The 16,459-nt window shown below is 35.5% G+C and overlaps 1 protein-coding gene across 4 annotated transcripts in view; it reads left to right on the top strand.

The window, feature by feature from the left end:
- LOC124131500 (kin of IRRE-like protein 2) overlaps positions 1-15,044 on the top strand; it is a 270,098-nt gene extending 255,054 nt beyond the window's left edge. For 2 of the 4 annotated variants that reach the window (XM_046494791.2, XM_046494790.2), the window contains exons 6-9: positions 674-958; positions 3,009-3,032; positions 5,825-5,842; positions 7,642-15,044. In XM_046494791.2, the coding sequence (XP_046350747.2) occupies positions 674-958; positions 3,009-3,032; positions 5,825-5,842; positions 7,642-7,793 (479 nt within the window). In that variant the 3' untranslated portion in view covers positions 7,794-15,044. The remainder of the gene's footprint in view (positions 1-673; positions 959-3,008; positions 3,033-5,824; positions 5,843-7,641) is intronic. The other 2 variants (XM_046494792.2, XM_046494794.2) reach the window with 2 other exon arrangements.
- Positions 15,045-16,459: the final 1,415 nt, after the last annotated feature.

The raw sequence follows: 16,459 nt of genomic DNA, 5'->3' as shown, positions 1-16,459 counted from the left end.
CAGGGGAGATGGTTGTTCAGGTGTGGTGGTTCTTTGGGTAAGGTTGTACATTCAGGTGAAATTGTCCTTCAGGGGAGATGGTTGTTCAGGTGTGGTGGTTCTCAGATGAGGTCTTCAAGATGAGGTGGAGTAGTTCATGAGGTCGGGCGGTTTTTCAGGTCAGGTGGTTCTTTGGGAAACGTTTTACCTTCAAATTAAGTGGTCTTCAAGGAGGAGGTAATTAAAGTGAACTTGTCCTACAAGTAAGATGGTGGTTCTTCAGATGAAGTCTCCAAGACAAGATGGAGTAGGTCTTTAAATCTGACTGTACTTCAGATGAAATTGTCTTCAGGTGGAACTGTCTCTAATGAGATACTATGCATACTTAGCCACTATTGATTCTTCTTTCAGTGTTTTTTTTTGCATGCAACTTTTATATTAAGTCCAATGATTTTTTCTATAATAAATGACATATTGAAAATGTAAATATCTGATTGCTTTTCACATATAACTTTTTTTAAGTAGAACAAAAACATATTGTACACATTTAATCATAATTTTTCATGAAAGTGCGCCAACATAAAATCGGTAAATATTTAATAAAAAAGGAAATCTAAATGCACTGTACATGATGCTAATTCAAAATGATCTCCGACATTCATGCTTACATAATCATAAACCTATCTCATTACAGGAATCAGGCTGATGGGCACACCTTTTGTAGAAAAAGGGGATACAATTAAACTCAACTGCACAGCATCAGCAAAAGATTATTCTCCTCAAGGAGTGGACTGGTTTAAAGATGGAATAAAATTACGGCAGACTGAGAGAATTTCAATTAACAGCATACCCACACGAATACACAAAACAGTACATAGCAAGTTGGAGATAATGCGAAGTAACATGACCGATGCCGGTACCTATGTCTGCCGGAGCTCACAGTATCACATTGCAAGCCTCAAAGTTATTGTACTCAATGGTGCGTATTCTGCTTGAACTTTTTCAAATTCCTATGTTTACCTATACTTACCTGGCTCCGCTATGGTGTAAGGTTGTGGAAAGAGAATAATTTAAAATGTTTATTTGCAATTGGAAAAACAATCATGTATTATCAGAGGAAACACCTTGGAATACATTATGTCTTAAATCTATGAAAAAAATATTTTTATATTTCTAAGGTATGTGCATATTCATTATAGGAACAATCCTAAATGACGAATCAGGTTAGTGAGTGATACACTGCCATCTTTTTTTTTCACTTTCTTTTCATCAATCGATTGTCAATTTCACTCACTGTTATGACAAAGTGGACAATACATTTCAACATTAATATAAATGTGAAGTATGAAACATAAAGAACTGGAGGAAACAACCCGAAAGCAGGATTGTATGTTCTTAGCCAGACTGACTTGCCTTAATCCATGTGATTGGGTTACTGAGTTAAAAAGACCAAAGATAGTGTAACTATGTCAGTATATACAACATACAGATCATATAGGTCAAATTATATTTTTATTCAGTTGATAAAAGAATATAAGCGAAGATGAGGTTTCAGGCTACAATAAAAAATATAATTCATCTTCATAATCTGATCCTGTTTGTCACATTTTTTATAATTTTTGGGGGGAGTGAAAATTTTCTGACCACATGGAAGTAATAAGTGACTACCTTGCTGAACAATGGCGAAACAATTCTCATGTCAGTTATCTGTTATCTTGTCCATCTGTTTATGAAATATGAACATATTACAAGAAAAATGATAATTTAGTTCTGAAAACAATAGAACATTTTATTAAAAAACTGTTAATCTTTTCACCCTGTATAATGACTTTTGGACAAAATGTCAGAAGAAGAATATTCGATATGTTGTGGCCTTATATGAATATAGGATAAAAGCATATAAACTGTAGATTATTCATCTAGTGAACAAATTCCTAAATCATCAGTTTTTGTGACAGAAAAACAAATGTACACCAAGATGAATCAAAGATATTTCTAAAGTACTTGACAAAATAATTTTGTTTTCTATTTTCACTGACAATCAGTAGAACATGGCAATATATAGCAATATTTCTTTATGTTGTTTTGTTTTTGCACATGCTACAAAAAAAGACATATAAACCCATGCTTGCTACCATCTAATTTTGTTACACTTTCAATGTGAAAATTAATTCTAGCAAAACAAATGCACAATTATATTACAAAGCACATGCAAGCATTAAGCATCACAAAACAGAATGTGATCAGGTTTATTTCATAATCATCTTAGTCACAAATGTTTTTGTTTGAATATAGGCAATAACCTTTATCTCACCTTACACTAAAATACTAGCTTCTGATTGGTTAAGGTGCGGGCAATTATTTTCCATGTAGCCCGCTCATGTAGCATTCTTATGTTCCCTGCTGAGAAATCAATCGAAACACACATTAGGTAACTTCCTTATCTCACATAAGTACTGTTGAGCTGAAATGAACCGATGTTTATCCGAATGCATTAGGTACAGGGAAGTTACTCAGAAGCATCGTCTGCTAGCTGTCAAAATGGCTGAATCAAATTGAATTTTAATCAGCGAACTTCGGACTTATTTTCCGAGGCTGTACGAATGAATGTCGGTGAGATAAATTTGTTGTTAACCGATCCCTTGGGGTATATGCTGTGATGTACCCTGTGTGTGAGCCGATGTTTAACCTGATTGCGCGGGGTACATAGGCTCACACACAGGGTACATCACACCATATACCCCTCGAGATCAGCTGACAACTTATAGTGTCATATTTTCCAATTAGTGAAGCAAAGAGATCAATAATATTAAATTAAATTATCAAAGTGTGAATTTACTTTAGTCTCAAAGTCATTTAGATTTTGATTCATAAGACTGCCATTACATATATAGTTTATCAGTATGCCATGATGAATGATACTGCTTTATAGCATCTTTATTTACATTTTATCATTTTAATAATATGAATAAATTTTACTAAATGTGTTTGATACCTGATGTTTATTTTTTGTTTGTTGCATGTTCCAGCCAAGTCCGTGAATGTAAAACGTGGTAAGGATATCTTCCCTGTCTTCCTCCATCTTGCTTTTGTAGCATTTTCATGGTTCCAATTTTAACCCTCTTCGAATCCAAGCCAAAACAAGTTTGTTCCATTTCATATGTTGAAGCTACGTCATATCTTTCCAAAAATAACATCTTAAAAAGCCATTTTCTTCAAATCATCAAATTCATTTTAATATTGCTCTTATTTCAAAATTTAGTTTAACACCTCCCGTCATCAATGATGTTTAGTGATCCATTAATAATATTTTCACCACTATTTTGCCTGTTATGTTGATTGGAATCTTTTTGGGTGCATAATCAAGACTGGTTATTCTCTGGCTTTGACTGTTTATATTAAGATTGTTGTTTTTCACACAGACTGTAAATGAAAATCTTTTTATGAAATGGAGCAAACTTGATCAATGGTTACTCAGACTAGAACGAAAGAAGCATGTGTTGTGTAGTTTGATGCAATGCAGGTATTAATCAACCATCTTGCTGACTGATGCATTTAACATGGGGTAAGGAACCAGACGTTCCTTACCAATGATGCTGTTTACAATTGCATATGGAAGTACCTATCTAAATTGTGGAACACTATATGGTGATATGATTTCTTTACTCTGTTTATCTCTCTTATAAAATCCATAAACCAAACACACCAAGGACGAGGCAGTAATTAGGGCTGTTTGTCAAGCTGACATTTTCATGTTTTTAAGTTGGGGAAACATTAAAATTATGAAAAGGTTCTGAAGAAAAACTAATCATGTCTATATCTGTAATTCAAGAAGAAATTACAAAATTAAAAATGTAAGCTGTCTGTCAAAGAACTCTTTAAATAATTTCCAAGACCGGTTTTTATTTTTGAATGAAATATCAAAAAAGTATATACGTGCATCAGATATAAGTATTTGTGTTATATATATATATAGTTATATATATATATATACCAAAATGCCTCAGTAACTTATTTCTAAAATGTTCTACCAAAAATAGATAGGAATTTCCTGCATACCAAATCTGAGTATTCAGTGTAGCTGCATGCATCTTGACGGGATGTGGTATAAAGTAGAGTATTAGGAGCACTGAAGGATCCAGAATGAGTAAATGGCAACATTTATATGTGCACAACTCTCCTTATTGCTGCATCTTGATTGGGTAACTCATATCATGTGCTAAAGAATTATATGATCTTATTTTGGTGTCATTGAGGCAAATCCATATCTTGGGGCTTAGGTGTGGTTGAAATTTTTAATTTGTAACTTCAGCGTGGTTGGTTGGGGTTTGTGGGATTGGTTGGGGCTGGTTGGCATTTGTGGGGTTGTTTGGGATTTGTTGGCTTTAGTTGGGATTGGTTGCAGTTGTTTTGGGTTTGTAGGGTTGGTTGGGACTGGTTGGGATTGGTTGCAGTTGGTTGGGATTCATAGGTTGGTTGATATTGGCTGCAGTTACTTGGGGTTTGTAGGATTGGTTGGGACTTGTTTGGATTGGTTGCAGTTGGTTGGGGTTTGTAGGACTGGTTGGGACTGGTTTGCAGTTGGTTGGAGTTTTTAGGATTGGTTGGGACTGGTTTGGATTGGTTGCAGTTGGTTGGGATTCATAGGTTGGTTGATATTGTCTGCAGTTACTTGGGGTTTGTAGGATTGGTTGGGACTGGTTTGGATTGGTTGCAGTTGGTTGGGGGTTTGTAGGGTTGGTTGGGACTGGTTTGGATTGGTTGCAGTTGTTTTGGGTTTGTAGGGTTGGTTGGGACTGGTTGGGATTGGTTGCAGTTGGTTGGGATTCATAGGTTGGTTGATATTTGCTGCAGTTACTTGGGGTTTGTAGGATTAGTTGGGACTGGTTTGGATTGGTTGCAGTTCGTTGGGGGTTTGTAGGATTGGTTTGGATTGGTTGCAGTTCGTTGGGGGTTTGTAGGATTGGTTTGGACTGGTTTGGATTGGTTGCAGTTCGTTGGGGGTTAGTAGGGCTGGTTGGGATTGGTTGCAGTTGGTAGGGGTTAGTAGTGTTGGTTGGGACTGGTTGGGATTGGTTGCAGTTCGTTGGGGGTTTGTAGGGTTGGTTTGGATTGGTTGCAGTTCGTTGGGGGTTTGTAGGGTTGGTTCGGACTGGTTTAGATTGGTTGCAGATGGTTGGGGTTTGTAGGTTGTTTGATATTGGTTACAGTTGGTAGGGGGTAGTAGGGTTGGTTGGGACTGGTTGATATTGGTTGCAGTTGGTAGGGGTTAGTAGTGTTGGTTGGGATTGGTTGGAGTTGTTTGTGGGAGCGAATAGTGCTTTTTGCAGTGTCAATTTTCAAGGCTTTTACATAATTTGTGGGCTCATTTTATCAACCAATGCAGCAAACAGGCATTATCCTCATTGAACATAATTACTGCTTTTAAAATCACTATTGTATATTGTACAACTAATATTTCATCTTCATTTATTTAATAAGCAAATGAAACCTTTTGTATGTTTATATCTCTGACAATCGTTTTTCCTTGTGGAATTGAGTTATTGCCCAATCCTTGCATGGAAGCATTTATTATGTTTAGTTATGTGTGTTGTATGAGTATACAAATTCAAAGACCTTCGAAGATCTTCAGCAACCCATGCTTGTTGTAAGAGGTGACTCGTATCCCAATTGCGTAGATCATGATGTCAATCACTGGATTGTCTGGTCCAGACACGACTGCCGTCATATAGCTGGAATATTGCTGAGCGCAGCTTTAAACAAAAATAAATTCAAAATACATTAAATGTATTATCATCTGTATATTAATACCCTCTCTCTCTCTTCCCCTCTGCCTTTGTGTCAGGATATATTCCATTTTTAGGTACAAGTATGACACATTTCCACTTTTCACATTCAACATGCATGGCCGTACAGTCTATAAACTTCAGTCTCAGTTTTGTGTTTCTTTGCACTATGGAAAGTGTCACCTTTCTCAAATGATGCAGCATGCACAATTCAATGAAAATTTTGTCAATGTTTCAGAAAAAGAAATGATTCAATTTCAGTGGTCAACATAATCATTGTCTCGTCACAAAGTTAATTCAGTGTGATTCATATATAGATAAATTTTAAAAATAAAAGGTGTGTAGTAACTGTTTTGATGATATGTGTAGCATTAATTTTTTATTGCATGTTTGAACTCATATCCAAGGCATGTTAAAATGATATTTTGCGAATATATGGTGTTAACATGGTATGTTTAATCTCATATTACTAGCTTACGTTATTGGTTGGTTTGTGTTAAAATTCAGACTGCAATCTGATCTTCCACCATGCACTTTGCACATGCTCTGCATGTAGATGAAATTAGCTTGCATAACTATTTCAAGGCAATATGTCTTTGCCGAGAAAAATTGCATTCTTTCGCAATTGTTTATTTTCTAATTGCTGTGCTACTATTGATCATGAAATGCTTCAAACGAGGTATTTCTTGTCATTCCACAATATATTCTATTGAACAGAGGCACATCATCTATGCCATGAGAGATAAATTTAAAACATCTTTGTGGAGAAAACTATTATACACATAGTATTATCCATGTTATCATAGACTGCCTCCGTGGTCTTGTGGTAGAGCGTCCGCCTGGAGAGCAGAAGGTCATGGGTTCAATCCCCGGCTGCGTCATACCAGGAGACGTTAAAAGATGGTACTTGTTGTTACCCTGTCTGGCGCTCGCCATTAAGGGACTAAAACAAGGACTGGTCGGCTCGGAGTCAGTATACTGTGTCTGAGTGGGGTATTCATGTTAAACTGTGGCATGGTATCTCAGTGAGCTAGCACTATAATTTGGCATCAGTCCGGACTAGTACAAGCAGCCACACACACACACACGTCGCTATATAAGTGCAATAATCTTGGACGCGACGTTAAACCCAATTCACAACACCTCACCATGTTTTCATACAATCGTACAATCGTCTCTGTTTTTTGACAGAGATATCTTATGAATATTTAAAGAGTTTTTTTGCTTTTATTTGCATGTATCTATCTAAAGTAACAGCCAATGTATAACCCAAGATGACATTTCACTTTAGCTTGGTTTATCAACTTGGTTTAATTCAGTTCTGCTATTTTCTGATAATATTCACTTCAGCCAAACCTTTGCCTTTACAATTGCATGTAATATTCAAGCATGTAAGTGATAATGACAATATTTCTTTGAACTTGAGAAACAAACATCAGTGCTATTTTTTGTATGAGATGATGTGTGTTGTTATATTTTCTTCCCTGTTATGCTTAATGAAGAAGATAGACTTGTCACACATGCCATTTTCATGAAAAGACATTACATATTACTAATTTCATGTTCTCTCATTTTAATTGCCCCCATGTCATTTGTATGGATAACTGGGTAAAAAAGATAGCAAGTATGAACATATTCAGAGATCACACTCTGACAGAAAAATTACAGTTAAAACATTTAGATCATGAAATTTACCATGACCTTATAAAATGTTTCCACACAGATTTGGGATATATTTACCATTTTTTATGTCCATGTGATGTAGAATCCAAATTTGGAGACATAAGTCTCAAAACAGAATAGGTTGACAAAAAAAGTATAAGTGTATAAAACGTACCATAACAGAAACTCACAATGGCCAATGTTTCTTTTACAGGACAATTTCCTGGGTACACAACTCCAAAGGAGCTACTGCCACAGACCTCAAGGGGGAGAAACTTGTCATCAACAACTTTGTGTCTGTTGCTTCCCGTTGTTCTGACCACATTGTTGATGTGGACAGCATCATCTCTGTCATGGCACAGATAGTAGACAGAAAGGTGTTTGTGTTCTCTCCTCCACCATGTTATTGATGGTGCGCTCTGTACATAACATCATCCTCTGAGAGCTCCATGTCAGATGCCAATGGTCTTCACTGGACATGATGACAAGCAAGGTGTACACTGTACATAGGCCTTATTCTTGAAGGCTATTGGTGTCTAGATGTCACTGTACAGATTGACATGTATAAGAATCATGGTATACAGAGAAGCCGTACAAATGGTCAAGTCATCATGTCTGTGTACTAAAATGTGCACCCATTTCAGTCATGTCTGAACCACCTAGTGTTGGATGAACCAGTTACTAGAGGAAAACGTGTTCTGAACAGTGTGTAGACTGTCAGGTTCTGAAACAACAAAACACATCTTCAAGGTCTACACTGGTCATCTTCAGATCAAGAAGAATGTGGGGGAAATCTATTCTATGTGTCCAGCATTTGAATCAGTGGACAATATTGAATATGTACAGATATGAAACCCAGGGAGACAACATTATCCTTGTCATGGAACTGGTGGGACTCTACCAGAAGGCATGTATCTTGGTGATGATGTTGCCATCAGAATGGAACAGTATATATTCTGATACCGATCATATTGCATCTGATCTTCTTGGATACGTTCATCTTAGTTGACTAACACGGAGCCTCAGGTATCCGGCAACATCACTAAGTTATTTATATGTAAACATACTCTGAAGGCTTGTTGTTAGCTTGTATGATGCATAACTTGGACTTTGTTGGTACAAGTGAGCTTTTCAGTCAGATATGGACCAACATCAAGCATTGCACTCAAAAAAGGACGGGTTATTTATTGTTTTTAATTCCATTTGTCAGGTTTGGGGATAAAATCATTTGAAGAAATTCTAATAATCTAAAGATTAAACACACAGATAAGCATTCATGTACTTGGATTATGTACATTGAATGAAATACATTTAGTTTTATATGTTGATGGTTCTTGCTTCTATGGCTTTAATTCTTGTAGTCTGTGCTTACAATGTTTATGTATGCATTTAAAACTTCCATTGAATAAACATTTAAGCTCTTACTGCTAATTTCATCAACATTATTGTCAAATAAAGTCCAAATTGTTTTCCTCTATTGAAATCTACAGTTTTCCTTGGATGTTAAATGTTGTTAAATATATATATCAACACCATGTGCCTATATTGTTTACCCAAATCTCCAATTACTCATTGACCTAGTCTCAACTGGACAAGCCAATGCCCTAAACCTGACAATGGCAATAAATGGTTGCAATGACACTGTCAGAATATGTTTAATAGGGGCTCTCTGCCAACAAAGTGATGGAATTTCAAGGGAGACAACTCTTTCAAGAAAGATAACTATGATAAAAGGGCAGACAACTCTGAATATCATCAGTGTGAACTGTTGTAAAAGCCTTCTTACCATTGCAGATTCCTCTGAAGCTCAGACACATGTGAATCGTGATCATTTCTGTGTTTAGTGATGATTTTACACTGACAAAGAGAATTCTCCCTAACATTTGAGTAGGGAGAACATTATATCTCCCTACCTCAGTACTCAATGGCGATTGGTCAATCTCCATCCAGGACATGTGACCTACACTGGTTACTTAGCAACAGTCAGTCGCTCGAATTGAATTTCGACTGATTTTATTGTTGATCGTAGAAGTCCCTTTTGGAATCTGTGTTTTATTGTATATGATGTATGCCATGTAATATATATATATATAACAGATGTGCAATACACGTATGCCATGTTTTCTTGTGTCACTAACCAATCAGAAGGCAGCCTGTTATCAGTGCAACAATTGGTTTGAAATTAACCTTTGAAATACTTACTACTAGGCACAGATATACGGCTGTTCGGTTCATCTCATAGAATTTGTGTTACTTCATTTTGATTTTTCTTGCACCAATTTTAGCATGAAGCTATTCTAAAAGTAATTTGAAGACAGAAAATAGAAACTGTAAATATCATCAAAATGATAAAATAATAAAGAAAACTTTGAAGTGTATACTTGTTATTTAAATTTCGAATGATCAGATGGCCTGTTTTGTCAAATCTTGAGTATGGAGACGCTAATGAAGAAAGAAGATGACAGAAAGCAATGAATTTCAAGAAAAAATAGTCTTTCTTAATAAAATCTTCAGATGAAATCTTAATTTCCATCTAAGGTGAGCAAAAATGATGAACCAAGCATATCTGAAAGTAGACTCAAGTCTACGAATGTGAAATTAGATCTGTACATCTGAAGATGGCAAAATCTTTTCATCTTGTATCATTGCAGTGAACTTCTTAATGAATAAACGATAGCAGAATAAAATTTAGAATAATTCTTTTCACCAAAAATGGAACCTTGTGTCCATAAATAATTATTCCTCTTCAAATATAGTTCTTACTGGTATATGATGTTTTTAACATTAACTGTTGCCAAACTGATAAAAGTTTGGCAGTGAGGATACTTGTCACATAGATTGAAAAGTTCTTACAGATACATGTATACCCAGGTGCCCAACCCAACAATGAAGAGGATGGATGGTTTCAGACAGCAAGGAAGAGCTACAGTTATATAACATTATGTTGTGATGGAAGAGCAAAACAAGATGTGTGTTGTGAGATATAATGTTTGTGATTCGTGGACTCTTTGTGTGAGGATTGCACAGATCATGGACAGGGCACTGCTCATACTGTATTTGAACACATTCCAATGAGTGCCGCGTGAAACACCGCTTGACCATAAGTTATAATTCGATGAAAATCTAATGATTAATGTATTGGGGCCTGAATGCCACGAGCTGTAATATAACTTGAACTCAAACAGTGTACACTTGTCAGTGTACCAGGCAAGTTCCCTGTCCATGAGCTAGGTGAGGTGTGTGCTGATGGCAGTGACTCATGGTGTATGCTACTGCAGGGTCATGTTGGTGATGGGATTTGATGTTTCCTTCTGAAGGACTACAGGTTGTGATGAAGCACTGCAATATACATTTCTGTTGTTGTCTGATGTAGGTGTCTGCCTCGCCGTACAAATGGATGATGCTTTCGAATGTCTCACTATAGCTGCTATACACATTGTGTACCACTACTTACATTTCTCTGTATTGGGACACAGTTATTAAGAAATGTCCGTTTTATTCAATAAGGGACCAGAAATTCATTATATATAGAAATACAATGATATTTTATCAATGTCCTCTGGTCCTTTTTGCTTTTTTAATGAAATAAACCACTAGTTTAATCTTAAACAACAAACATCGATTTCATTATTTTGAATTAACCCTTTCTCAAAATACATGATTTTTATACACATTCCTCTGATTTGGTCACCCATTTCTGATAGCTGACAGGTCCCTTTGAATAAAAGGCTGGGATACAAAATTTGAATGGGCACACTAGCCAGAGCCAGTTTTGTTGATGTTAAAGGTGTCCTAACGGCTCGTAGAAATTTTTAAAAAATGTTTGGTGAGTGTTTCTATATGTTAACAATTTTCAGGCTAATTGACTTTCTATGTTACTTTCTATCACTGAATAAAAATGTTACATCAGTTTCAGGGGAAGTATGGTATAGTGGTTAACGCCTTCACTCATTGTTTTTTATTAGCTGGTTTACAATAGTTTATGCCTAAAATTCAATGTAGGTGGTTGAATTTTTTTTTTAAATTTCAACGTCCAGATTAGCACTGCTAATAATGAAGGGAAAAGAAACAAGTTTTAACATGGCAAGATACTGAATTTATCGAAAGATAATTGATTTTGTAAGAATAAAGATTTTTATGCGCATTTATCACCAATTCCTTATGAACAGCAGGGATAAAATCACACGGGTTTTTTCCTATTTTACCTAACAGTTAAAGAAAGGCATCCAAAATATAAATTGTCAAAAATCATTGAAATTGTTTTCCTAATTTTAGTTGTTTTTTTTGGTCTGTCTTTTAAACCTACTTAAATGAATATGAGGCCAAATATCTGCACTACCAAGACTGATGGCATTAACAATTAAATAGACAACTAAAACAGACCTAATGGTCAAAGCATGCAGAGACAATCCAAGCTTTCCATGACCAGTGAGGCAGATATATACTATCAGAACAAAACTATTTCCTGTTTACATATTCAGTGTGATGCTTGTAGTGAAACATGCAAAGTAGTTATATTGATTTAAAATTATTTCTAATCAAGGACATTAGAAATATAGACCAATATGTTGTGTTGTTGCTTTTGTGTAGCAATCATGTCACATCTCCATCTTGGAAAAGCAGAATCCATAGCAATGGAGGTCAAAGTGAAAAATGTTATGTTTCAGTTTGGTCGAGATCTTTTCATCATGTGTGTTATTGTCACCAGTTGCTAGGGATATCCTATCTCAGAACAGACATTGAAACAGCAGTGTTTCATATTCAACATGCAATTCGACTCATGGAGCATTTGAATTTCGTGTCAGTCATCTAGTCTTATTGCATTATTTCTTATGTGTTTAACATTCAAAATGAATCAAATAAGTCAGAAAAAGGGAAAATTGCATTTATCATTTGGATGGGAGAATTGCATTTATCATTTGGATGCCACATAAGTAAGGAGGAAGTGTGTAGATTTGTCTACATTTTTGTCACAGATGAGTTGACATATCCATTCATTGCCTCTTGATGTTTTATAGGCGGTCGGGTAGCCTAGTGGTTAAAGCGTTCGCTCGTCAAACCGAAGACCCGGGTTCGAATCCTGACATGGGTACAATGTGTAAAGCCCATTTCTGGTGTCCCCCGCCGTGATATGTTGGAATATTGCTAAAAGCGGCGTAAAACCAAACTCTCTAACTTGATGTTTTATACATACGTCAGTAACCGATCAGGAGTCTCCCTTTGAAAACTTGTAGACACTACAAACACACTGATCCTTATTTTGGCTGTTGGATTTACTGTATTCAATGTAATAAGCGCCCTGCTCTAATAAGCGCCCATTTGCTGATGAATGGCGATATTTGCAAACATATTGGCTAGTGAACAATCCCAATTAGCACCCCTTCTGATTAATCAATATACACAAGACTTATTTATTTATGTATAATACCCACTTGTGTGTTATATGCACCCTTAATTATGGGCAATGAAATTCTGGAAAATGTATCTGTAGTGTATGATACGCACATACTTTTCTTTTGTATCATTTCAGGCTGTCAGGATAAACTACAAAATTTACAATCTTTCAAGTCTGTTTTTCTTCTCATCAAAATTATATTCTGATAAGAGCCCCCTATATCTAATTTTGAGAACACCGCGGGCGCTTATTACGTTGAATACGGTAAATAGAATTATGTACTTTTCAAAGGTTGAATTTTTTTAACACATTGAAAATACTAACATGATTCAAAAAGAATTTCCCAATAAATTATGTAAAAAAACAACTACCGTTTACCAAAAAGATAAAATCCAAACTGCTACACTAAACAAATAGTATGTTGTATTTTAACAAGGTTGCACGTCAAGCATTTTTCTATGACGGAATTAATGTTTGAAATAAATATATAACAACTCTTGAATCTTACTTTGCAAAACTGTTAGATCACCAAAATAACAAACAAGGCATCGAGTTAGAAACACCAGCATTATTTTGTAACTTGATAACCTTCAAAATGACACTACACTGTAGTAGAATAATCACTGACAATACATGTATCTGACAAGCCAAAGGATTGGACAGTGAGTGTTTAAAGTGCCAAATCTTCATGGAAAAGTGGCTTCATGGATTATTATGAAACAATCTTATTAATATGAGTTTCAATTCTGATGTGAATATTTAAATGAAAAGGACAGCTATGAATAGATTGTATGTGAATTGTACATCAGAGATGAAACTGGTAAAGTGTTATAAGAAATCCAGTAATGAAGAGTTTTATATATTTGTTTTTTTTAGTATTGATAGATTTCATATGTAAATATATATGTTTTTCTATGTACATAGTTGCAAATATTTGATGCACAATGATTTTCTGACAATAGATGTACTTAAAACAGGGGAATGATAACTTTGTATTTATTTGCTCAGCTTTTCTGTCACCCAAAATGTCAGTATCAGGAACAAATGATTATTCTATTATGGCTATGCCATGTCCCAGGAAGGCTTTCCCAAGCTTACAAGGTGATTAAAAAAGTCAGATTATTTTTTCAAATTGTGGAAAGGATTAAGTAAGGCCTTTTAACCACACGATTTCCAGGTTTTTTTTAAATATAACGACGTCACACCATTGTTCAGACAGTGAAAATGTTCAAGTAAGGCCTATTTATAATCACAATTTCCAGTTGGTGTTAAAAATAAGAAAATAATTTTATGAACATTTTTCTTAAAGTCAAAAACAAAAAAGTTGTGGCGTAACATAAATTTTTTTCTATATCTTAACGAAGAGTCAAATATTTGCTTCCTCACTTGGTGATGTATTTTGAAGGTTTTTGACTATTAGCTGTCTTGACAAGTAGAAAAAAATATATTGTATTCCACATAAGGGACATTTTAGGATGGTTGAACTAAGTACATGTATTAAAGAAACACCTTGTGTTGCATGCACACACATGGGCATAGCACATATGACAAACAGTTTTTCTTTTGTGGAAATAACTGAATTTCACCCTTTCAAGACAATTACATTTAGCTTCTGCAATTTCAATTTTATAGGTGTCCCTTCAGTGCTAGCTATTTGCTGATAATGTATATACCCAATTGGTCTATTTTAGATTTGGGTGATGCAGTTGTTCCAAATGTTCCAAACAATTTCTTGTATCAGCCAATGGGTTTCTTTCACTATTCATATACACAAGCTGAACTAACATGTGTAAATTACCATGGCAACAGTTTGTGTTGAACAATATAATTACATGCATATTTCATATATCTACTCAGTTTCTGATATTTAGCTTACTTTGTAAATATGAATGTATGATATTTTAATGTCCAAATCTGGTTGATGTATGAATAAAAACATTTGGAAGCATATAAACTTTGATTTTCAATTCAAACCTTGATTTCTTATATTGAGATTACACACCTTTAAATTTTTTTGATAAAACCACAACTTGTGCTTTCATGTTTATGAAGTAAGCTTGATCATGCATTTATAATGTGTCACGAATGACCTCTGTGCTAGTTTGGTGTGGGTCAGTGGCTCCCCCTACTGGCCTTGACCCCTCTAATCTCTGTGCTTTCTTACTGAGAACGTTTGTACAGCTCTACGTTGCCACGACTCTTGAATAAAAAAGAAACTTCTACTAAAGATAGTCATGTAATTTGTTCCACATCTGGGCATCATCAACATCATCATCATCATCATCATCATCATCATCATCATCATCATCATCACCTCTAACATGCACACTGCCTTCATTGTTTTTGCAATGACACTATACATATATAAACTATGGCACTACATGTACTACAATTTATTCAACATATTTCAATGTTATAGTCAATACAGTAGATACACAGAAAAACCTGTTCAATTATTCAGTCAACAAAATATTTATGATGAAAAGTCATTCCTCGTTGTTGGCTTTTAATATATAAATATATAAAGAAACAAAACCCTTTCTATTTCCAATAGAAATCTCTGCATAAAGCAAAGTGATTGTACGATTCTGACCATATCATGAGCATGTTCTTATGAATCACTATCAAATAGTGATGATACCAGGTGTTCGCTAAAAGGTGAACCACACTGTTGGCACCCATCACAAACACATGCAAAGGCATGTCAAGTGTTCACCTGAAAAAACACTGGACATGGCAAGTTAAAATAGTTCATATTGATGATGCCAGATTATCCACAGTTTCTACAGATGAATACAAGGGGTGCTTGATAAGGATAAGCCTCACATAGAAAGACTTGACCTGAAGACATCATAATTATATCTTTTTCAAAATAATTCCCTTCCACATTGATATACTTTTGCCAACGATATTGGAGGGATCTTATCCCAGTTTTGTAGAACTAATTCTAGTGGCAGTCTGAAAAGTTTTCCACAGCTGCTATGATGTCATCCGTTGAGTCGAAATGGATTTTGGCTAGAGAACAGATGGAAGTCTGATGGAGACAGATCAAGAGAATCAGATCGGTGATGAAAAAGATCAAATTCACACACATAGATTGTAACCATGGCAATGACTGATTTGTGCACTGGCGTATTGTCCTCAGGGCACACTTTTACTCAGCTTCCAAAGTCTCTTCATCTTAATTTCATAACCATAATTGCCTCAAAAGTGCAGCATGATATGTTCCATTTATTGTCTGGCCTTTTGAAGATTGTCCATCCTCAGCATTCCATGGAGGCCATAACCTTTCCAGCTGATGGGACAGTCTTTGCCTTCTATGGCGGTTGTGATGTCAAATGCTCCCATTGTTGTTTGGACTTGAAGTGGTGAACCCAGGTTTCATCCATAGTCACAAATCATTGAAAGAAGCTTTCTGGATTGGCTTCAAACAGAACTAGATTATCATGAGACGTGCTGTGCCCTGTGCGTTTTTTATCAGATGTCAGAAGCTCTCGGACCCAAGAAGCTAAAACTTCTTCATTGCAGATGTTTCTGTGGTAATGTAATGTACTCTCCTGGGAAATTCCTACAGAACTAGCAATATGATTCTCAGTCATTGACTGATCCTCACGTCTTTCTCTGGATCATTTCTGGT

The sequence above is a fragment of the Haliotis rufescens genome, unplaced genomic scaffold (genome assembly GCF_023055435.1).
Source record: "Haliotis rufescens isolate VD_foot unplaced genomic scaffold, xgHalRufe1.0.p SCAF_1, whole genome shotgun sequence".
Classification (NCBI taxonomy): Eukaryota; Metazoa; Mollusca; class Gastropoda; order Lepetellida; family Haliotidae; genus Haliotis; species Haliotis rufescens.
This window is presented reverse-complemented; position numbering and strand designations above follow the sequence as displayed.